The 19,613-nt window shown below is 47.8% G+C and overlaps 1 protein-coding gene across 1 annotated transcript in view; it reads left to right on the top strand.

The window, feature by feature from the left end:
* NDUFA10 (NADH:ubiquinone oxidoreductase subunit A10) overlaps nucleotides 1-4,274 on the top strand; it is a 39,040-nt gene extending 34,766 nt beyond the window's left edge. The window contains exon 10 of the mRNA XM_071747139.1: nucleotides 3,830-4,274. Within this exon, the coding sequence (XP_071603240.1) occupies nucleotides 3,830-3,898 (69 nt within the window). The 3' untranslated portion in view covers nucleotides 3,899-4,274. The remainder of the gene's footprint in view (nucleotides 1-3,829) is intronic.
* The last annotated feature ends 15,339 nt before the right edge of the window (nucleotides 4,275-19,613 follow it).

Genomic DNA, 19,613 nt, shown 5'->3' with positions numbered 1-19,613 from the left:
TTTGTTGTCACAAAAAAAAGCTTATCCTACAACCTGCCCTGCATCCCCAGATCTTCTCTGGTATCCCCACCACTCTTCATTGTAGTAGTCTGCTATCATAGAATCACAGACTGGTTTGGGTTGGAAAGGACCCTTAAAATCCATCTAGTCCAATCCCCTGGACAGGGAGCATCAGACGGGACATCTTTCAACTAGATCAGGTTGCTCAGAGCCCTGTCCAACCTTACCTTGAATGTTTCCTGGGGTAGGGCATCTACCACCTTTCTGGGCAACCTAGGCCAGTGCTTCACCACCCTCACAGTGAAGAATTCCTAATATCTAGTTTAAATCCTCACTGCTTTCAGTTTGGACCCATTATCCCTTGTCCTGTCACTACAGGCCCTGCTAAAAAGTTTGTCCCATCTTTCTTTCTTATAGGCCCCATTTAAATATTGAAAAGCCTCCCTGAGGCCTTCTCTTGTCTGGGCTGAACGACCCCAGCTCTCTCAGCCTGACTCCATGGCAGAGGTGCTCCATCCCTTGGACCATTCTGCCTTGGACAGATATTTGTCTTTTGGTATGTGTTTGAGCTTGCAGAAGCACTGAAAACTATCCCGGCCAGAAGGAGTGCACAGTTTCTCACTGGGCTGGGGTGGGGGAGAGTTTATAGAGCTTGGGGACTGATCCAAGCAAGCTACAAAGCTGGCTTGGACTGTGCAGCCAGGAGATGAGAGGATGGGTGCTGTAGGACCTCTTCTTGTTGGCTTCCTGCTATTCAGTCCTTTCAGCCATGCTGTGACATGTCACTGCAGCACTTTTTATTTGTCCATTTTGATCCAGGCTACTCATGATGCTGAGCAAACTCTTCTGGCAGGAGATGGGTATGTGGGGAGCCAGAGGGGAGTCAGAAGATGCAAGAACAGAAGTGACTCCTGTTCCAGTGTTTTTCCAAATGCTCAGTAAGGGCTAGAAGATCACCAGCTTCCTTCCCTCTGGGACACACCTACCTTGTTGCTGGTTGTGCTCCATTTTTACTATGGACACAGCTGTAACAAGTGAGCTTTTAAAAACCTGTTCTTAATAACTTGTCTGTGTCACCTGTACTTGATGCAGATAGTGAGCAGAAAATAAATTCACATCACTCTGCTCGCTGTGTAAAATAGGATTTGTTTACTGTGCTTTCCTTTTCCCCTCTTTTTTCTTTTTTTTTTTTTTGAGTGGGGCAGTTTGGAGAGCCTGGCTGTAACTATCCCCAAATTCTCCTGCTTTTGCCAAGGCCCACTGTGAACGATGGTGTATGGATGAATGCTTATTCTAAAATTCCCTTTGATGTATTGCATGTCTTAAACCAAAGGCACAGAGGGAATTTGTTTTCCACAATGAATTTGAATTCTGTTGGGATGGATATGGCATCTTTTAAAGAGGGCAGATTTACCCAGAAACAAAACTGTAAACTCCTGCATTTTCCCAGAGAGCTCCTGTTGCTTTAATAATCTACTTATCTGGGAATCTCTTGAAGTATCAAAGGGCCAATTATGCACTGCCTGGAGAGGACCAGGGAGAGCTGTTTTTGTGCTTGAATTAATAGATACAGGCTGGTCACAGCAGGTCTGATGTCCTCCCTAGCTCACCACTGTAAGTTTGCAGGGCAGATACAGCAATAATTTATTTTCATCTCACATCTCTGCTCAGCAGGAGTAACTCATAACAGGACTGTGTGGTTTCTTCTGATATTTAGACAAGGCACTAAAGACAACTTTAAATGAAAAACCTTACGAAAAACTGATAAAAATTGGCTTGTGACAAGGCAGGGTGGGGAATGTAATGAAGGAGGTAGAAGTCTGCTGTTGGCTTGATGTTTTAGGGAAAGAAGAGTCTTACTTTCTGATCTTCAGGTAAAAAAAAAGGAACCTCTCCACCTTCCTCAAAACAGCATGCTTTGTCCTAGATTAAATAGCTGGTTTTGTGTCTTGAGTATAGATTTCATCAAGACTGAGTCTTCTCACTGCAGGGGCAGCTTACTCAAACAGGATACTCTTACAGCTTTTTAAAAGGAAAAATCATCAGGACAAGTCAAAGGTTCCTTATGAACCAGCACTTGTATGAAGATGAGCAGATGATCTGTGCTTAATTATTTGTAAAGGCTGCCAGCAGATAGCTTATTTTTAAAGGAAGAATTTTATTAGAACATCTCTGCCTGCTTCAGACTTTCTCACAAAATTAATTTTCTTTTTCATGGTGGTTTGCTTCTTGATTCCAGTATTCCATCTCAAAGATGAACACCATTCTGTCTCTTTTTTGCATTCCTGAAGATAGGAAGAGAGGTTCTGGAGATAGACCCTGCTTTTGGAGCTAGGACTTAACCACCTCTGGGATTTCAGGTCATGGTTGGTACTTTCTAAGGGGGACTGTGTTAACACCTGAGACTCTGGTTGAAATGTATCTACACATTTCCTCTGTAGGATCACTCAGTTTGGAGTCATTGCCAGAGCAGCAACTTTGCGCACTGCTCCTGTCACTTGGCAGGTTTTTTTTCTGGTGACTTGGTTACCTAGTAGGTACAGAGTCTGGCTTGTGTTCATTCAGTCTGAAACTGCAGTAAATAAACCTATAATGGGGGACATGTGTTTGGCTGGTTAGATGGACTGTCACAAAGGGAGTTGTGTGCTTCAGTCTTCTGTATCTTCTCACAGATTTGTAGGTGACAGATCCTTGTCTCTAGGTCTAAATGCAACTCTGTGAACTGCCAACTTTAGGCTTCTACTCTTCACCTCTGTTTTCCCCTCCTTTCAGTGACAATTTGCTTTCCTGGGGTGGGTGCACTGTCTAGCTTTCCAAGCACCTCTGGTATGCCCATCCCAGCACTCCAGTCCATCCAGCATTTCCTTCTGCCATACATTTCTGGCTTCTCTAGGCTCAAACCACTCCTTGTGTTGTGATTTTCTTGTGACCTGTACAACCAGCCCAGCCTCTTGAGATGCTGTCAGAAGGAAAGATTATCTACTTATGTCCCCAGTCCTCTTCCACCTCCATGTGCAACAGACTCTACAGAGGGCTGACTTTGTGCAGCAGCTCTGTGGTTTGTACCTCAAGCTCTGGTTTGGGGACCATGGCTACAGAAAGGTCAGTCAGGTGCATGCCCGCTCCCAACAGTGTTAAGAGTCTGTGCAGAGGAGTTGGAGCCTGAAATATTAGTGAGGTTCAGAGGCAGCAAGTGAAATATAATGCTTTGGTCCCAGGGTACCACTGAAATTTGGGTAGGGAGTTGAAAAAACTTCAGTTTTTCCAGAAAATAGTGGTTTCCGGGTTTGCTTTATGAACATACTGCTTTTGCTTTAATGAAGTTAAGTTCAGCTCTTGAAGGCTAACTATGCAATCTCATTTGAATGGTTTAATTTAATGTAGTTATTAACTCAGTATTTCATGCATGAAATATTACATGTATTTAGTAATGTGTGTCTATTTTGGCATGAGATTCTACTGACTGGTTCAATTCCCCCACTCCATGGAGGGGTCACTTCTTACTAAAGCTTGATGGGAACAAGGGTGTGTAGGGGAGAAGAGCGGGATGAATTCCAATGGAATATGCTGTTGTGCTGTTGAGATTATTGGCATAATTTTTATGTATGTCAGGGCATGATGTCTTTTGTAGGTCCCCTCTTCAGTGGGGGGGAAAAAGTTCACTTTTTTCAAAGGGATTGATTTTTCTGTAAGTTTTAATCATTATATTGTAAAAACACATTTCATGTCATGCTTCTGCAGATATCATGAGGCACTTCATAAAGAATCTAGAAATCTCTATGAGAGTGAAGAAAGAAACATTTCTGACTGAACTTTCTGCTTTCTCTAGCTTCCTGGTCGCAATTTTAGGCCAGGCTACAATGCTGATGTTGGTGACAAGTGGATCTGGCTGAAGTGAGATCTTCTCCCTTTGGAGCCCTGGCCACAATGGACCACAGAACTTGAAGAAGAAGCTGAGTTCACTGTGCCTGCTCTGCCTGAATTGTGTAGCATGGAGGGAATGCTGGTTAAATAATCTTCCAGCTACAGCATCAGAGTGGACTCATAGAAGGGAAAAATCACTTCTGGTTTGTTCTTCCCTGGTGAATTCAGTCTTTGGATATTGGATAGTCAAATGTGTGGTGGTGAAGTGGTTTGGTGTTACAGGAGCAGTCTTTGAGATCAATGCTGAACTTCCTCTTCATCAAGACTGTGGCATAATATTATACGGGATTATTGTTGGTTTGCTGAATCAAGAGAAATTAAACCTGTATCCTTGTGGCTCTCAAAGTTAATTTCTTGCTCTGCCGTGCATGGTGTTTTATTATTTTCATTAGAAGAGTGAACATGGTAAAAACACTTGCATTGTGTCCTGAAAAACTTTACAGGACATAAGTGTCAAAGCAGGCAAGCAAAAAAAATTCCTTGAGAGATGGAAGGAGGTGCTGGTCTCAGTTTAAACAGCAAAATAACTGTGCTTAAAAGTATAAAAAAATATTCAAAGTAAATGCCAGCAGTTGCACTCATAGCATCTTCCTCTGAATGGGGACTGTAGAGCAAAATGTTTGTTGGGTATAAAAGACACACATTATTATTTTTGCAAGTCCCTGAAAGCCCAAGTTGGATTTCTTTTTAAAGAAATGATTCATTTGGTATTAGTTAGTCACAGAAACAAGGCATCTTGGCACAGGCTCAAGCAATGCTGTCCAGATTTAGTCTGCAGTAATTCTGCATTTCCAGCAAGGGGCTAACTGCTTCAGTCACTGAGGAAAAGTGCTGCCAGGCATTCCAGGACTCAGGGCATTTGAACTGAGCAGCCAAGTCTTGCCCATGCCTCTGCCTGTATCAAAATCAGTATGAAAAAATACTTTTAATCAGAGCCTTGGGGGCCTGCCTAGATATTGATACAAATGAGCAGTGGGAAAGCAATGTGACTCTTCTCACTGATCACTTTGCTCTTTGTTTCCATGCTTTGTGCCTTCACAGTTTCATTTCTGTCTGCTCTGGTGCCTCTGTGCCACCCCAGGCTTAATGCCCCTGGTGGCTTCACAGTGATGAGTGACTGCTGGGCTGCAAGGCAAGCACTGTGCCTCAGACTTGTGTGAAGCTGGCGTGGTCAGTCCTGTGAGGCTCTGCAGGTTTTTTTTTTTTACCAGCTGCAAGATATTTTGTGTGTTTTCACCTTCCAGAGGTTGGTTGTTTGGGCAGCAAACCTATCAGTGTCACTGCTCAGCCATGTGATTTCTTCTCCCATTACTTCCCAAGGAAGGTGGATCTTAGTGTTTGCATGCATAAGGACCCACTAGTGCTGTTGTCTTCTTATGCAGTGAGATCCTGAATAATTAGTATTAACTTTTCTTTACCTGTCCAGAATAGCAGCAGTGAGTAATGAGTGTGCAGATGAAAAGAACATCTGCTGTGGCTTTAGTTTCTCTTTGGAGAAGTCTGGATCTGTTTTTACAGGTGTCCTCCATCTCAGCATTGCCATGTTCTCCAGGTGGTATAATTCACTTGGCAAGGGGAGTACAACCTGATGTTGGATCTCCTAGAAAGGCTTTTTGTGCTGTGTGTCATGGTGGGGAAGCTGTTTTGTGTAGCTCTGCCATAGTGAAGCACAGTGGGGTGCGGAGCATTTCAGAGAACCTTTTGCTGCCTGCTCCAGCAGCACACTCAGAGCTTTGGATGTAAGGGATTTTATTTCCACTCAAGAGAAGAAGCGTTGGCTTGTATGGTGAACAGTGTGGTGTGAGGAAATGAATTTGAATGCAGGTTTTAACTCTGCTTTAAAAGTAAAACTGTTTATAAACTAAATCTGTGAAGGAAAAACCTTCTTCTTCACTTCATGTAGGAAGGAGCGTTAGCTGTGTTTTTCTACTTCCCTCCTTTCCACTCCAACGCCTAAAAAAACCATCTCTTAGCAAACCAGCTGAAAAGATTTTGGCTTTTGAAGACTAAGCTATGCCAGTTGGATGAATCTATCTCCAGTTCTTTATTAGATGGGAAAAGATAAAATAGCTCAAGTCATCTCCATGCTTTTGCATGGAGATACTATCTGCAGTCTGTCCTCTTATCCTGAGTTCCCATTGCCTGTGTTAATGCATGGAGAAGCTTGCCTCTGGTTTGTCATGTCCAATGCTTGGTTCTGCCTGTTTTACAAAGGCAGATCCACTGGAAACAGTGGTGGTTGATTTTTGTCCATCATCCATGTTTATGGGCAGAACCACCAGCTTTCCCATGTCTGCCATTGGTCAGTGCAGTGACTAACTTCTCCTGGGGTTCACTTTTTGGTTGGACAAGAGGTGAAAAGAGGAGGTAGAAGTGGGTCCTGCCACCAAAGCCAATGCTTGACATGCAGCTTCAGATGAGGTTTTAAAAATTGCCTCTCCCCTCAGGAGCTGGTGATTTCATTCCAACACCTGGCCCACTAAAAACTCGGTTTGCCGCATTTCAGATTTGGTGTCTCAACCATCCCCCTCTGCCCTTTGCTGTGGTTGACTAATGAGTGTTGGTACTTTCCCAGTGTGTCCATTAACAGGTTCCTTGTTAGCTGGGGGACAGCTGAAGCCATCCAGGGTGTGACAAGCTCAGTTTCTCTGCTGAAGGTGTCCGAGCCTCCTCATGCTTTTCACCTCGGCTTGAGATATTGACTCCTGTTCTAACTCTACCCACCTTTTGTTCTTCAGCAATGACTTTTGGCCCAGGGCTACAGTTAAGAGATCCAGCAAGTTTCTTCTTCCCCTTCCTCCTTCAAGGTGTAAACTTTCATGTTTTAATAGCTGTGAGGTTTGGATGTTGGTTGTGCTGCTTCAGTTCTGGGAAAGCAAAGTGCTGCAGCGAGAGAGGATACACATTGCTGTGCTCCCACCATGGGGGAAGATTGAAATTAATCCCTCTTGGGGAAGATCTTGCTGAGCAAGTATAATTTAGGTGCCCAACAAATTCCAGCTGGCTTTGGATGCTGTTTACAAAAGACTATGCAAAATGAATCATCTGTGGAAAAGCTAATGGAAGCAAGCAGAGCAGAGGGGTGAGGTGGGATGGCACACTGGCACTTGACAGGCTGATCTCCAGAAATGTGCCTGCCCAGGTTTAGTGTAAGCTGAGAGCATTTATGGAGAAACCTAGAAAGCTGTCTGTTTTCAAGGGGATCTTGGAGGAAAAGGAGGTCTGATAGTTGATGAAAAGAATTGACTTTTCCATGTGTTTGACTTGCATGTGATCTTGGGCAAGCTTCTTGGAGGTGTGTGGCCCTGGAACAATCCATCTATGTGGGTCAAAACTGTGTTCATCTGACAGTGTTGCTTCCCACGACTCTGGTTAGCTCATATACAGAATGAGTGTTCTATAAAATGCTGGTTAAAAGATGGGGTAGGTTCCAAATTGTCTTCCCTGCTTTCCTTGGGGCTGAAGGGAGCCAGGTCTTGATTTTCCTGCCAGAAAGGTGCAGCTCTGCAGTCTCAGCTCTTCATTCTGCTGCACAGTTGAAGAGGTGCCATGTCTCAGTCTTGCTGCTGTGATGAGCAAAGCCTTAGCCACCTCAAGGTCGTGCTTTGCTCCAGTTTTGGTGTTGTGGGCTGGAGGTAATCTCCATGCTAGAGAAAAGAGTTCATCCTAGAGAGCTTTCCTAAGGAAGGGAAATGATTTCCTGCTGCAGTCACTCAGTAAGAAGCACTTAATTTACTCTGACCCTTTTACCCCTGATAAGAGGGCAGCATCCTGTACATAGCTGCTGTTCAGACAGCATCATTGCCTGAGCATTGCAGGTTTCAGGGTGGCATGGAGCTTGCAGGTTCCCAGTTTTCAGTCTTTGCCAAATACATTACTTGCAGGGAGATCAAAACAGGCACGTTGCCTGCAGGTGCTGTCTCATTCCTCTGCAGGTGCTGGAGCCCAGCCTGGCTTCTTCTATCTGATGGGACCACTCCTGGCTGTTTGATTCCTTCCCATCTTCTCCACCCTCCTAAACAAAAACTCCAGGAATGGATGATACCTAGATCTTGCCTGCCTGAGAAAACTTCTTCTCAGTTACCTTAGTGGGTACCCAGCATCTTCAAAGATAGCTGGGCAATGAAATTTGTGGCAGCTGCTGTGGGTTCCCTTTGAGGGGCAGACACCACACCTCATTCCTCCACCTGCTCCTGGATCAGCAGTTCATGGAGCATGGCCTGGAGACACAATCCCAGACAGTGATGCTGCGTGGGGGGTGAAGGCTGCATCCCTCACTGGCATGTGGGCTGCTGTGCCAGCAGGAGAGTGTCCTGAGCCATCTGCTGTGTCTCTGCACACAGGTGTAAGGTAGAGAAATGTGAGTGTGTGGCCAAGGATCCTGGTGGATCTGGCTGAGTGTGGGATTACAGGCATGCCAAATGGGAGCATCCTGCTCCCAGTTGTGGAAGGTCGGGCTCAAAGTTGTGTCAGGTTTTGGTTTCTTTGGGTTCCTTGGATTGCAGATATAGGTGTTCTTTTGAACCAGCTCTTCAGGGGGACAGGGTTGTGCTGCATCATGGTGCCAGAATAGCACAACAATGCCACTCTGTTTTTCCACAAATGGGATGTAAGTTGTGATTTACTGAGCTGCTGATGTCCAGGTTTGCTCTTTTCTGGTTCCTCTTCTTGCTTACAGGAAGGCTGCTCCAAGCAGATTGCTGCTTTATGAAGAAGTTTATTTCTTACCTATAAAGTTCACCATAGAGTTTTTTTGTGTAAACAGAGTTGATGGTGCAAAAAAATTAAACAGGAGAGTGATAAAGTAGGAATATGATAAAGTAGGAATGACCTGTCCAGCCCTGGCATGGCCTCTGTTGGCCCCAGGCTGTGCCTATTGCTGGTGTCTGTCACTGTCTCTGGATGTTTTGGGAGACAAGGTTTAGTTTTTTCATCCTGTAAGAGGTGAAAGTGTTGAGCAACTGGGGGGACCCACCACTGGTCAGGGTGGGAATTATCATTATGCCAGAGACTCCGTTTGCTGCTTTCAGGTTCTGAAGGCAAAAAGGAAGACCATGATGAAATCTTTTGCCACTTTCGTCTTAAAATTCTGATTTCTGTTGCTCTTAGTGGTGAAATGGTCCTGGAAGGTCAGGCTGGTGTGGACAGGGGCTGTACCTTCAACAAGAGTGGGAAACTAAGGCCACCAAAGTCTGAGAGGTCTCACAATCCCAGCTGTCTTCTCCCTAGGGTGCTTGTTCTAAGCTCAGGTGAGAGAATCTGCAGCTGGGCAGAGCAGAGGGGAGAACTGAATTGGAGTGAGGCATCAAAGGGGATGCTCCCGTGGCTGCTTCCTGAGCACAGTCTGGTTTGTGCTGGGTTGTAAGCTGGGGGTAGAGACCAAGTGCCAAGGCAAGATGAGGGAGGTGAGCAGTCCCTTTCTGACAGGGTATTCAGCTCAGACATTGCTTTCAGTATATTAATTCAAGAGATGGGATCTTGCTGCACCCAGAAATTCCCTGTGAAGATCCATGAAAGGTCATTGCTGTGTTGGGACAGATCAGTGCCATGTTGCTCTCCAGGGGGTGATAGAGGGCAGCAGAGTGGAAAACTCTCCAGGTTGGTGTGTACAGCTTTCTTACGTGTGCTGGCATCTCATCAGCTCTCTGATCACCTGCACGTACCACTCTGAAAATCAGAGTAGCTCCCAGATCCTCCCACCAGCTTCAGACCCTGCTGCCAGTCACATGGATAGCCCTGAGTTTCCTCCTGCAGTGTGGCCAGGTTGCTGAGTCCTGGAGCTGCTCCTGTGTAACCTGCTGGTTTCCTGTGGGATGCTGAAATCTGGCAGGGGCTTTAGTGGGAGGCAAAGGGGGCAGGCAGAGCTGGCAAGCTCTGCCCACTCAGACTCCCTCTCCAGGTGTCCATGCTCCATGCTGGTGAAATCCAGTGGTGTGTACTCTTTCCAGGACAGGTTTTGACAACTCTTTGTGATGCGTCTCGCTGACTGCATCTCCCAGAGAGGAGCTGAGCAGGGGGACTGCTTCCCAGCCTCCTTCCCAGCAGGACTGGTTTTCTTGGGGATGGAAAGATGGAGGAGGAGGGTGAGGTGACTTGCCTGGAATTGCAGCTGACATAGAGCATTGGTCTCTGCCTGACAGATCCCATACTTTAGTGGCATAGCTGCCCCTCTTCTCCTTCTGCTGGTTGCCACCCCATGGAGTTGGTAGCCATTGCTGGAGTCCCTGTGGGTCTGGTTTTCCCCTTGGTGTCTGTCTGCATGTAGCATTTTGGCAAAGAGGAGTGTTTAACTGGACAGCATATCTGCTCCCTTGAAGAGCTTTAATATTAAATATGCTCCACTGGCAGGAGCTTTTTATGAGCTGAGGAGGCAGGGAAGGAAAAATTACTTTGATACGAAATAAACCTTTTCCCCATGTGCTCAGATCTGGGTTGCAGTTCTGCTGGGTCACAAGTGGTCACCTCACACTGTTTCCTGGCACAGCTCTGAGTACACAAACCCCGTTCCCATCTTCTTTAATTTGTGCCCCCTGTGCTGTTGTGTATTTCAGTGCTGGGGACATCCTGACCAGAAGAAGATTTTTGGCCAGTGCAGAAGAGCTGGGTAAGCAACTCCACCTCTTACATAGCCTTACATATTGTACAGGTCTTCTGGTTTCCAGTAGGATGCACAGGTCTTTCCCAGCGCATCCCATTAGGTGGCAATGCAGCCTGTTCTGTGCAGCACCAGAGGATGGTGGCAGCAAAAAAGGGGGGAGATTGAGCTTCAGAGTGGGGCTGCACATGCTGTGGGGTGGATGGGGTGGGCAGCCAAGGCTCTGAGCATATATGAAGGGCACTTAAGCTCTGGTGTATAAACTCTGCTTTGGCTACGAACACTAAGAACAACCCTGGGATTTCCAGTGTGGTGGCTGTGGTGATCTTTGGGCCAGCCGTGTCCCTTGTGTGACCTCTCAGGTTTTCTTTGCAAGCATTTTGGCTTCTGTGTCCCACCAGCCTGGTGTTCCCATGTCATTATCATTGTCGAGGGCAAGAGGAGAAGGCTCCCAAGTGGCATCAGGGCAAGAGGGGCAAAGAGGATCTTCTCTGGGGTGACCAGGGAGCAGGGCAACTCTTCTTCACCTGGCCACCAGCCCACTTGCACTTGCCTGCCTCACAGACCCTGCCCCACGTGAAGCTTCAGACAGGATAAAGCTTCTGCTCTCCAGGGGCTTTCCCTGGGCCTGCAGAGGATGTAGGGAGACACCTGCAATGCCCTTGGCCAGGGCACTCAAGCTCTTGCTTAAGAAGTGGGGTGAGTAAAGAGCTGACCTGGCCAAGTGCTGACAGGCATGCCAGACCGTGGCCAGGGGACTTCCCAGGACCACTGCTGGGCCAGACAGCAGCATTACTCACTGACCACAGAGAGCATCACCTGGGTAAGTGCCCTGTGCATTGGTGGCAAGAAGATGCCTGAATTTCACCCAGGAGTTTAGATCAAACCACAGGGCTGGAGATTCCATGGGTGTCCCCCCAGGGAAAGTGTGAGGGACTGGAAAATCTGACGTGGGTTGGGGATGCATTCATTTGATTGCCCAAGCCACCACCCAGCTTTGAAGGCTGTACATGGTGGGTGCCCCTATGCTCTGTCACCCCTTATCCTGGGTTCTGGTGGGTCATGCACCCCATTACCTGCCTCTCCCTTGTTTAACTAGAACATTATCTAGAGATCAGAAAGCACTCGGGTCCAGGTCTCAAGCAGAGCAGTGTTTCAGGGCAGCCAGGCCAAGGGGAGTTAAGTAATATTAAAGCGTGATATTTCATTGCTGTGTAATTAACTTCAGCTGCTTTCGAGCTGCAACAAATTACCCTCAAAGACCGTTTTTGTACCGGGGAGAACTTTGAACTGCGTTACCAACCCTTTTGTTGTCTGGGAGGGGAGCAGCCCAGCCGGAGCGGAGAGGCTGCTCCTTCTGGTTGTGGCTGCAGCTCTGTGTGTGGTTTGAGATGCGATAGTGTGGCCCAAACCAGCCCCATTCCCAGTGACTGCGGGTGTGCCAGCCCCCAGTGTAAACAAAGACAGAGGTTGTTAGCTGCGACTGTAATTAACCCCTAAAAGGGAGAGCCCGAGGCGTGGGAAACTACCGCAGTGTCCCAGGAGAGCCTTTGGCTCCACCCTGGGTGTCTTCTCTGCTCAGATAAATCCTGATGCACCCCTGAGATGTTGGGCTTGTGGGTGGGAAGGGCTCATTTCTCAGTCTGCCACAGTGGAGGGATGTGTGCCCCACACCTTGTGTCACCTCCCACCCCCTGTGACCACCTCGCAGGCTTATGGTGCTTGCTGCCATCTTACCAGGTTGCTGTGTGCAAGTCAGTGCCTCTCCCTGGAAGTGTTAAAGGCCAGGCTGGATGGGGCTTGGAACAAGCTGGTTTAGTGGGAGGTGTGCCCATGGCTGGGGGTTGGAACTGGGGGATCTTTAATGTCCCTTCTGACGCAAACCATTCTGTAATTCTATGATAATCCAAGGCTGTGAAACTTAGCCCAGCTTGTGGCAGTTGAAAATTCATGCTGAGCTGCTTTATCTTGCAGTTGTGCACGTTAGAAGGTGGCTGGCTGGTTCAGCAGAGACCTGATGAGCTGGTTGCTTGCTGGAGCCACTGTTGCCCTTTGGGGATAACGAGTGGCTCAAAGTACAGCTCTGCCTTCCCCAGCAGGACCCTTTCTGCTGCAGCTTCCCAAATACATTGCAGGATTGTTTGCATTTACTTGACATTCACATCTTTCTTCTCTTGCCAGTAGGGACCATGGCGATGGCACAGCCCAGGCTGGAGAATGTGGCAGAGGCTCCTGCCAAACAACTGATGGCTCGTGGCTGAGACATTGCCAGATTCCCAGGCAAAGGGTCTGCCTGGGACTGATGGTGCTGAGCCCTTCATGGAGGAGCCCTGGAGAAGCTGCTCTGGAAGAGCAGAAGGACTTCAGCAACTTGTCTGGGGTGCCTCAGCCAGGGTGGCTTAATTGTTTTTGATAAATTCATGAGATCATAAAACCAAATGAGGAAGGGAAGCACTCACGCAAAGCCCTTGCTGTGGATGGAATGCAAAGCAGGCGTGCTGGGAACTGGCCTGAGTGGATTAAGCTCAGCGTGCAGAAGAACTGCAGAGGTAGGGAGAGCCCCTTGCCATGGCCAAAAGAAGAATGCAATCAGAAGATGTGCAGAGCAATCCTCCCAGCTCTGCAGCATTGGCTGGAGGGGTGCTGTACCCCCTGCAGCCTCCTGTGGGAGCTGAGTGCTGGGGAGCTGCAGCACAGGATGGGGCAGCCACAGCCTCTCTGGGCAACCTGGGCCAGTGTCTCACCACCCTCACGGCAAAGGATTTCTTCCTGATCTCTCAATCTTCCCTCTTCCAGTCTGAATCCATTCCCCTAAGTTCTACCACTATGCCCTTGTACAACAAGTCCCACCCCAGCTTTCCTGTAGCCCTTTCAGGTAATGTAAGGTCCTCTAAGGTCTCCCTGGAGCCTTCTCTTCTCCAGGCTGAACAACCCCAACTCTCTCAGCCTGGCTCCATAGCAGGGGTGGTCTAGTCCTCAAATCATCTTTGTGGCCTTCTCTGGACTTCCTCCAACAGGCATAGCTGGGTCTGTCTAACAGGACTGACCTAATGCCTTGCTCTGCTGCAAAAGCCAGCTCTTGGCTTTTGCCCAGACTTTAAATCAGGCTGAGAAGACAGATTTAAAAAAAAAAAAAGGGGGGGCGAAACTCACCTCTGGTTTTGCTGATGCCATTGGAGCAGTGGTTGCAGGAGCCAAGGCAAGGCTTGTACCCTGTGCGTGAAGGTGTGAAGCAACAACATGTCACCTAGTACCCCTTAGTTACCTCAACCCACCTCCCTGGGTGAAAGTGGGGGGCAGATGCATCCCACTGGGACAAGGGAAGGGGGAGGGCAGTGCCTTGCTGGCTGGAGAAGCCGTCAGTGCTGTGAGCAGTTGCCAGTCTGGCCCAGCCATGGTGGAGCTGCCCTTCCTGGAGCAAGGTTTGGTTTGCAGCCTGCTGGGGTGGCTGCAGAGTGGGGCTGATAACCTTCGGATTGGCCAAGTGTAGTAAGTTAATGATTAGATTTATCATAAAGCAATCTAATGAGAACCAATACAGCCAAAGCGCTCTCCATTCAGTGACGCACATCCAAAGCTTAATAGAAGCTGACAGCCTGACCCTGTTACTGTGCTCTGGCCAAATAAAATCACCCTGATAGTTCCCTGGAGAAGGCAGCCATGGCTTTCATATGTCTTTTCAAAACATTTATCTGACCAGCTTTTAAAAAAAAAAAACACCCTGCAGTGATTCAGAGCTGTTTTATGTGACCTCCCCTGGCTCTTGCTTCCCCAGTTCTTCTGCAGTGCAGGGCAAGCAAGGTGATACAGCTGGAAAAGCCTCTGCTGGGCCTGGGGCTGCAGGGCAGTATCCCCTGTCCTCTCCAGACTGTGCCTTGGGTACCTGAAGGAAACTCTTAACTTACTGTAAGTACTAGGAGGGCAGCTTCAATAATTGAGGGGCTTTTATTGGCAAATGATTTTTTTTTTTTTTTTACAGGTAACATTTTATTACACCAGCTCTTCCAGGGCCAAGCCTCTGCTCTAAACCTTTCCCTCTCTTCTCCCTCTGCAGTTTAAAAGGGAAACAACACATGTTTTATTATGTGTTCCCAGGGCAAACTTCTGTCCCTCTTGCCAACTGTACTTTTATTAAAAAATCTGGACATGCCTCAGGATCGCAGAAATCATTGTGCCTCAAGCAAAAGGTCAGACCCTTGATATAAAATGGGACTGGGAGAAGGAAGGGCTGGTCTTCCCAAGCCCTAGTTTTATCCTGACTGTTTCTGTATATTCACAACTTTGCATCCTTTCACATCTCCTCCAGTGCTGTTTTTGACTCTCACCACACTACTAAAGGGACAGACCATACCATGACCTCAGTCCACACCTGATGGTGCCATTCAGAGAGGTTGGGATGTGAGCTGGAGCTGCAGATGCCTTTATACCCATGCCCAGCCTCGTTGTTTGAACACTGGCTGCAGCATTGCTCCGGTAATTGCAGAGATAAGGACACAAAATCTTCCTGATAATGGTTTGGGGATCTGGGGGGTCAGGCTGACTATGAGGCAAACCTTCCATAAGTGACTGAAAGGAGCAAGTTCTGATATGCAGCCTTGTGGTGGGGGTACTGGTTTCACAGTCACTAGTAAAACATTCTTCTGACTCAACCAAGGTGGCATCAGCTGGTGCTAGGAACCTCAGTGAAAGCTGCAAGAAGTCCTGCAGCCTGCATCCAGGCTCTCCCCAGAACCTGTTCCCAAAAAGAGAGGTCTCTCCTTGGGAAGTCTTCTCCAGCTTGGTGCTTTATGAGCAAAACAGATGGAGTGATTTTTGGTATTTGTGTGTGGTTCACTCAGCAGGGTATGTAGTTTATTTTTTGGTATGAATAACAGAAATACCCAGGGTCAGCTCAGCAGTTGTTTGATCCCACAAGCCCCTGCCCTTGGCCACATCATATGACATTGAGTTCCCCAAGGCAAATTGTGTGAAAAGATGCTTTTTTTTTTTTCATCACTTCTGAATTTACTGTCTCTTCATTTCTGATGAATGCCCTGTTGTTCACAGAGCTTGAATACAAGCTCTGTCCCTGGGACCGGGATGCCCCCAAGCACTGGGCACCAGAGGAACTCAAAGATGCATTTTCTTGAATATGCTGATTTTCAGAAGAGCCCTCTAAGGCAGGGCAATTACTCTGGCTTTGTGCAACAACCTTGACTCAGGAGAAGGCCCAAGAAGAAGATGGAGGCAGAGGCACAGCGAAGACTCACTTGGAGGGGGAAGGGAAGGCAGCCAGCTCTAACAAGAAGAGCTCTGAACCTCTCTTTATGTTGCTGGACTTGTGTGGCAGTGACCCCATCCTCCTTTTGCCCTCATCTGAATGCCAGTGCTGCAAAAGTGCCTGGGAACCAGTGGCAGAACAAGGACTGGGGGTCAAGGGCTGGTATTACCCTCATCCCCATCTCAGTCTTTCCCTTCTCTGCAGCCCAGGCTGCTCTCCACCCTCTGCTTTTAATTGTGTTGTATCTGTTAATCCAGTTGGAAGCCCATGTGCTCTCTGCTTATGCTTCCAAGGTCCAGCCATGCACCTTGGGCCTACCGAGGTACCAGCACCACAGCAGAGCCCTGCAGCCTGGATACTCTGTGGTGCTCACAACCTGCTCCACACACACATCCTGATCCCATTCCTAATACCTGAAGGAGCTACAGGAAAGCTGGGGAGGTACTTTTTACAATGCCATAAAATGACAGGATAAGGGGGAATAGTTTCAAGCTTAAAGAGAGGAGATTGAGATGAAATTTTAAGAAGAAATTCTTTGTCGTGAGGGTGGCGATTGCCCTGAGAAGTTGTGGCTGCCCCATCCCTGTTTGTGGTCAGGTTGGATGGGGCTTGGAACAACCGGGTCTAATGGGAGGTTCCCCTGCCCATGCAGGGAGGTAGGAACTGGGTGATCACTAAGATCCCTTCTAACCCACATTGTTCTGTGATTCTACAAAATCCTCTCCAGGGCCATTGCTGGTGGTCTGAGCAGAAAAGGAAGTTCCATTTTCCCGTGAAACAGAAGCAAAGAGTGATGTATCAGAGGAGTATTATTTGGGTGATGAATTTTCCATTCTTTGGACTTCAACAGGCACCTGGGCATCAGGAAGACAACACCTTCAGTGCAGCTGCAAGGGACAGGTCAGTGGCAGGGTTGGCTAAGGGACAATCCAGGGCACCGTGATGGTGCTCCACTTCCTCAGCCCGGGCCTGGCAGTGCCATGCAGGAGCAGCGATGTCCCCACCAAAGGGTGGGATGTGCTCCACAAGTTCAGCATCCTTCACGGTAGTCAGTGTCCACGTTTATGTCAGCTCCCCACAGATGTGGGGATTGCAGAGTGTCCCCTCAGTGTCACTAGAGGTCACTGCCGCACTGGCTGGGCTCCGGAACCCGCTCCTCACCTGAAGGTCCAGCCAAGCTTAAGAGAAGTAAAGAAGGGGACCCCCAGGAGCTTGCAGAGGGCAGATGCAGGCAGAGAGACTTCATCTGGGAGAGGACTCGGGCACTGGAGATAGCAAGTAGAGTGATGTTGATGCTGTTGGGCACTTCTGTTGCTTATGGGTTGTGTCCCTGCCCTGCCCTCCTCCCACTGGAACTCCAGGACCCAAATCCCTCGAAACTCATGGTTCGGAGGTGAAAGAGCAGGGAGGGCAGGGAACCGGCAACCTCTTGTGCTGCTCCCCTGAACTCGGGAGAAGGATGTGGCTTGGTGGCTGTCACGTGGCTGATCTCCTTACTTAAAGAGCCAGGGCAAAGAAACAGCCAAGTGTCTTCCTAAAAGTTCACCTTTCTGGGAGAACCCTGGTAAAAAGGATTGAGAGCCCTTGGTGGTCTCCCTTTGCTCAGGAAGGGGTGATTTGTGTTTATGTAGTTATCTGCTTGTGAGGATTTCCTTTGATTTTGTGGCTGTCTTTTTTTTTTTCCTTAGGAGCCTTCAGGTAAAACTCTTCAATACTTTTGATCTTTGGGGATTTGTTTATGTTTACTCAATTTTTGTTTTTCATCTTGCATCTCCCTAACACTTCTTTAATCACAGCAGGAACTGCATCTTCCTTGTGATGCAGGTGTAGAGAAGAGCTGAAAGCAACTTCTTCACCCAGGGTTTGCACTCATCCCACAAGGATCCTGCCAAAATAGATCTGACCAATACGCTTCAAGTGCTGGATCTGTGCTGCAGTTGACTTAAGCATCTCCACAGCCCTCCCTAGAGCAGCCTCCTGATCCCACATGGGGTGTATCTCTGGGTATCTGAGTGAGAACTGGTCAGCTTTGTAAAAAAAAAGGCAAGCATGGGACAGGACCTCCCTATGGCATGTGATCCACCCCACATACTGGGAGGACAGAGGATGAAGTGGTCACTCTTCCCTCCCTGCATCCTGTCCCTGCATGCTGCTTACTCTGGGCGAGTTGTCTCAAGGAACCGAAATCGCTGCCAGTCTTGGAGGTGTTTCTCACCTCTGTGAAAACAAACAGGGCTGATTTGTTTCTTAATTGCTTGTCCGCAGGAGCTATAAGGCTTCATCTGCTTGGGGTGGGAGCTGGGAGTTTTCCTCCATTTGATCGTGTGCTCTGTTACCCCAGCTTCAAAGATCTCTTTGGTTTTCTTGCTCTCTTTTATGTCCCATCTCTTGAAGTCACACTCCTGCATGAAAGTACAAACCCAGGACAGCTCAAGGGTTTCAAATGAAATTATTTTTGCAGTACTTACTTTTCAATTGGCCCATGTCTGCCAGCCTGCCTTGGACCTTTAGCCTTCAGGATGTCAGCTTGGAAGGATGGAGCTGAGCGTGCTTAGCTGTGACTCAGAGCTGGATAGTATTCTGCACAAGTTTTTGCCCAGTAAAACAATGACCTGCAATTTCACCTTGTTTGGAGATGATTTCCACAGACTGGATTTCGTGGTGTAAATGCAAGAAATTCCTTCCAGTGACTTGTCCCTGTGAAATGGGAATGCAAAGAGACAGTGCCCAATATATTTATCTGCCAAACATCTGCAGATATATGTGTGTATATATATATATATATTTTAATAACCTTTTATTTATTGAGCTGCTTTGGAGTCTGATTCACTTGCTTTGCTCAATATTTATTAGTACTTCACCTGCCTTGAACTGGGAGCTGCAAGTACTTCAATAAATGGATCGCCTTTCCTGGAACAATGTCACCACATCAGCTAATCAGTATCCCCAGTGTGATCGCCAAAATACCACTCTTGTAAATCAAGAATGGCAAGGAAAAAAGCCCCCAGTGCCAGCAGTACATGGCTTGCTTGGAGGCCAGGTCTGGGTTTCCAATCTCCATGGGGTTCAGTGTTTGAATAAGGGATTGCTTGAATTGTTTCAGCCCTTCATTTTTAATTCAGGGCTGTTTTGTGTGTAATTCCATGCAGTGATGCTCTACTGTTCTACTTTATTTGTTCTGAGCATTGCTGGCTCAGGGACCTGCCAGAGGAGTTTCTTTGTGCAACTATGAGAGAGTTGGGGTTGTTCAGCCTGGAGAAGTCAAGTCTCCAGGGAAATGTTAGGGCACCTTCCAGTACCTAAAGGGGCTGGGGAAAGCTGGGGAGGGACTTGACAAGGGCATGGAGTGATAAGGACAAGGGAGAATGGTATCAATGGTATTTAGGTTGGGGAATGGTATTTAGGTTGGACATTAGAAAGAATTTCTTCATGGAGAGGGTGATCAGACATTGGAATGGGCTGCCCAGGGAAGGGGTGGATTCTCCATCCCTGGAGATATTTAAAAAGAGACTGAATGTGGCACTCAGTGCCATGGTCTGGTAACTGCAGTGGTAGTGGATCAAGGGTTGGACTTGATGATCTCTGAGGTCCCTTCCAACCCAGCCAATTCTATGATTCTATGATTGAAACCGAAAGAGGGGAGATTGAGATATTAGGAAGAAATTATTTGCTGTGAGGGTGGTGAGACATTGGCCCAGGTTGCCCAGATGGCCGCCCCATCCCTGGAAGTGTTGAAGGCCAGGTTGGATGGGGCTTGGAGCAACCTAGTCTAGTGGGAGGTGTCACTCCCACACATGCAGGGGGGATTGGAACTGGATGATCTTTAAGGTCCCT

Source organism: Heliangelus exortis, chromosome 6, assembly GCF_036169615.1.
Source record: "Heliangelus exortis chromosome 6, bHelExo1.hap1, whole genome shotgun sequence".
In the NCBI taxonomy this organism is placed as follows: domain Eukaryota; kingdom Metazoa; phylum Chordata; class Aves; order Apodiformes; family Trochilidae; genus Heliangelus; species Heliangelus exortis.
This window is presented reverse-complemented; position numbering and strand designations above follow the sequence as displayed.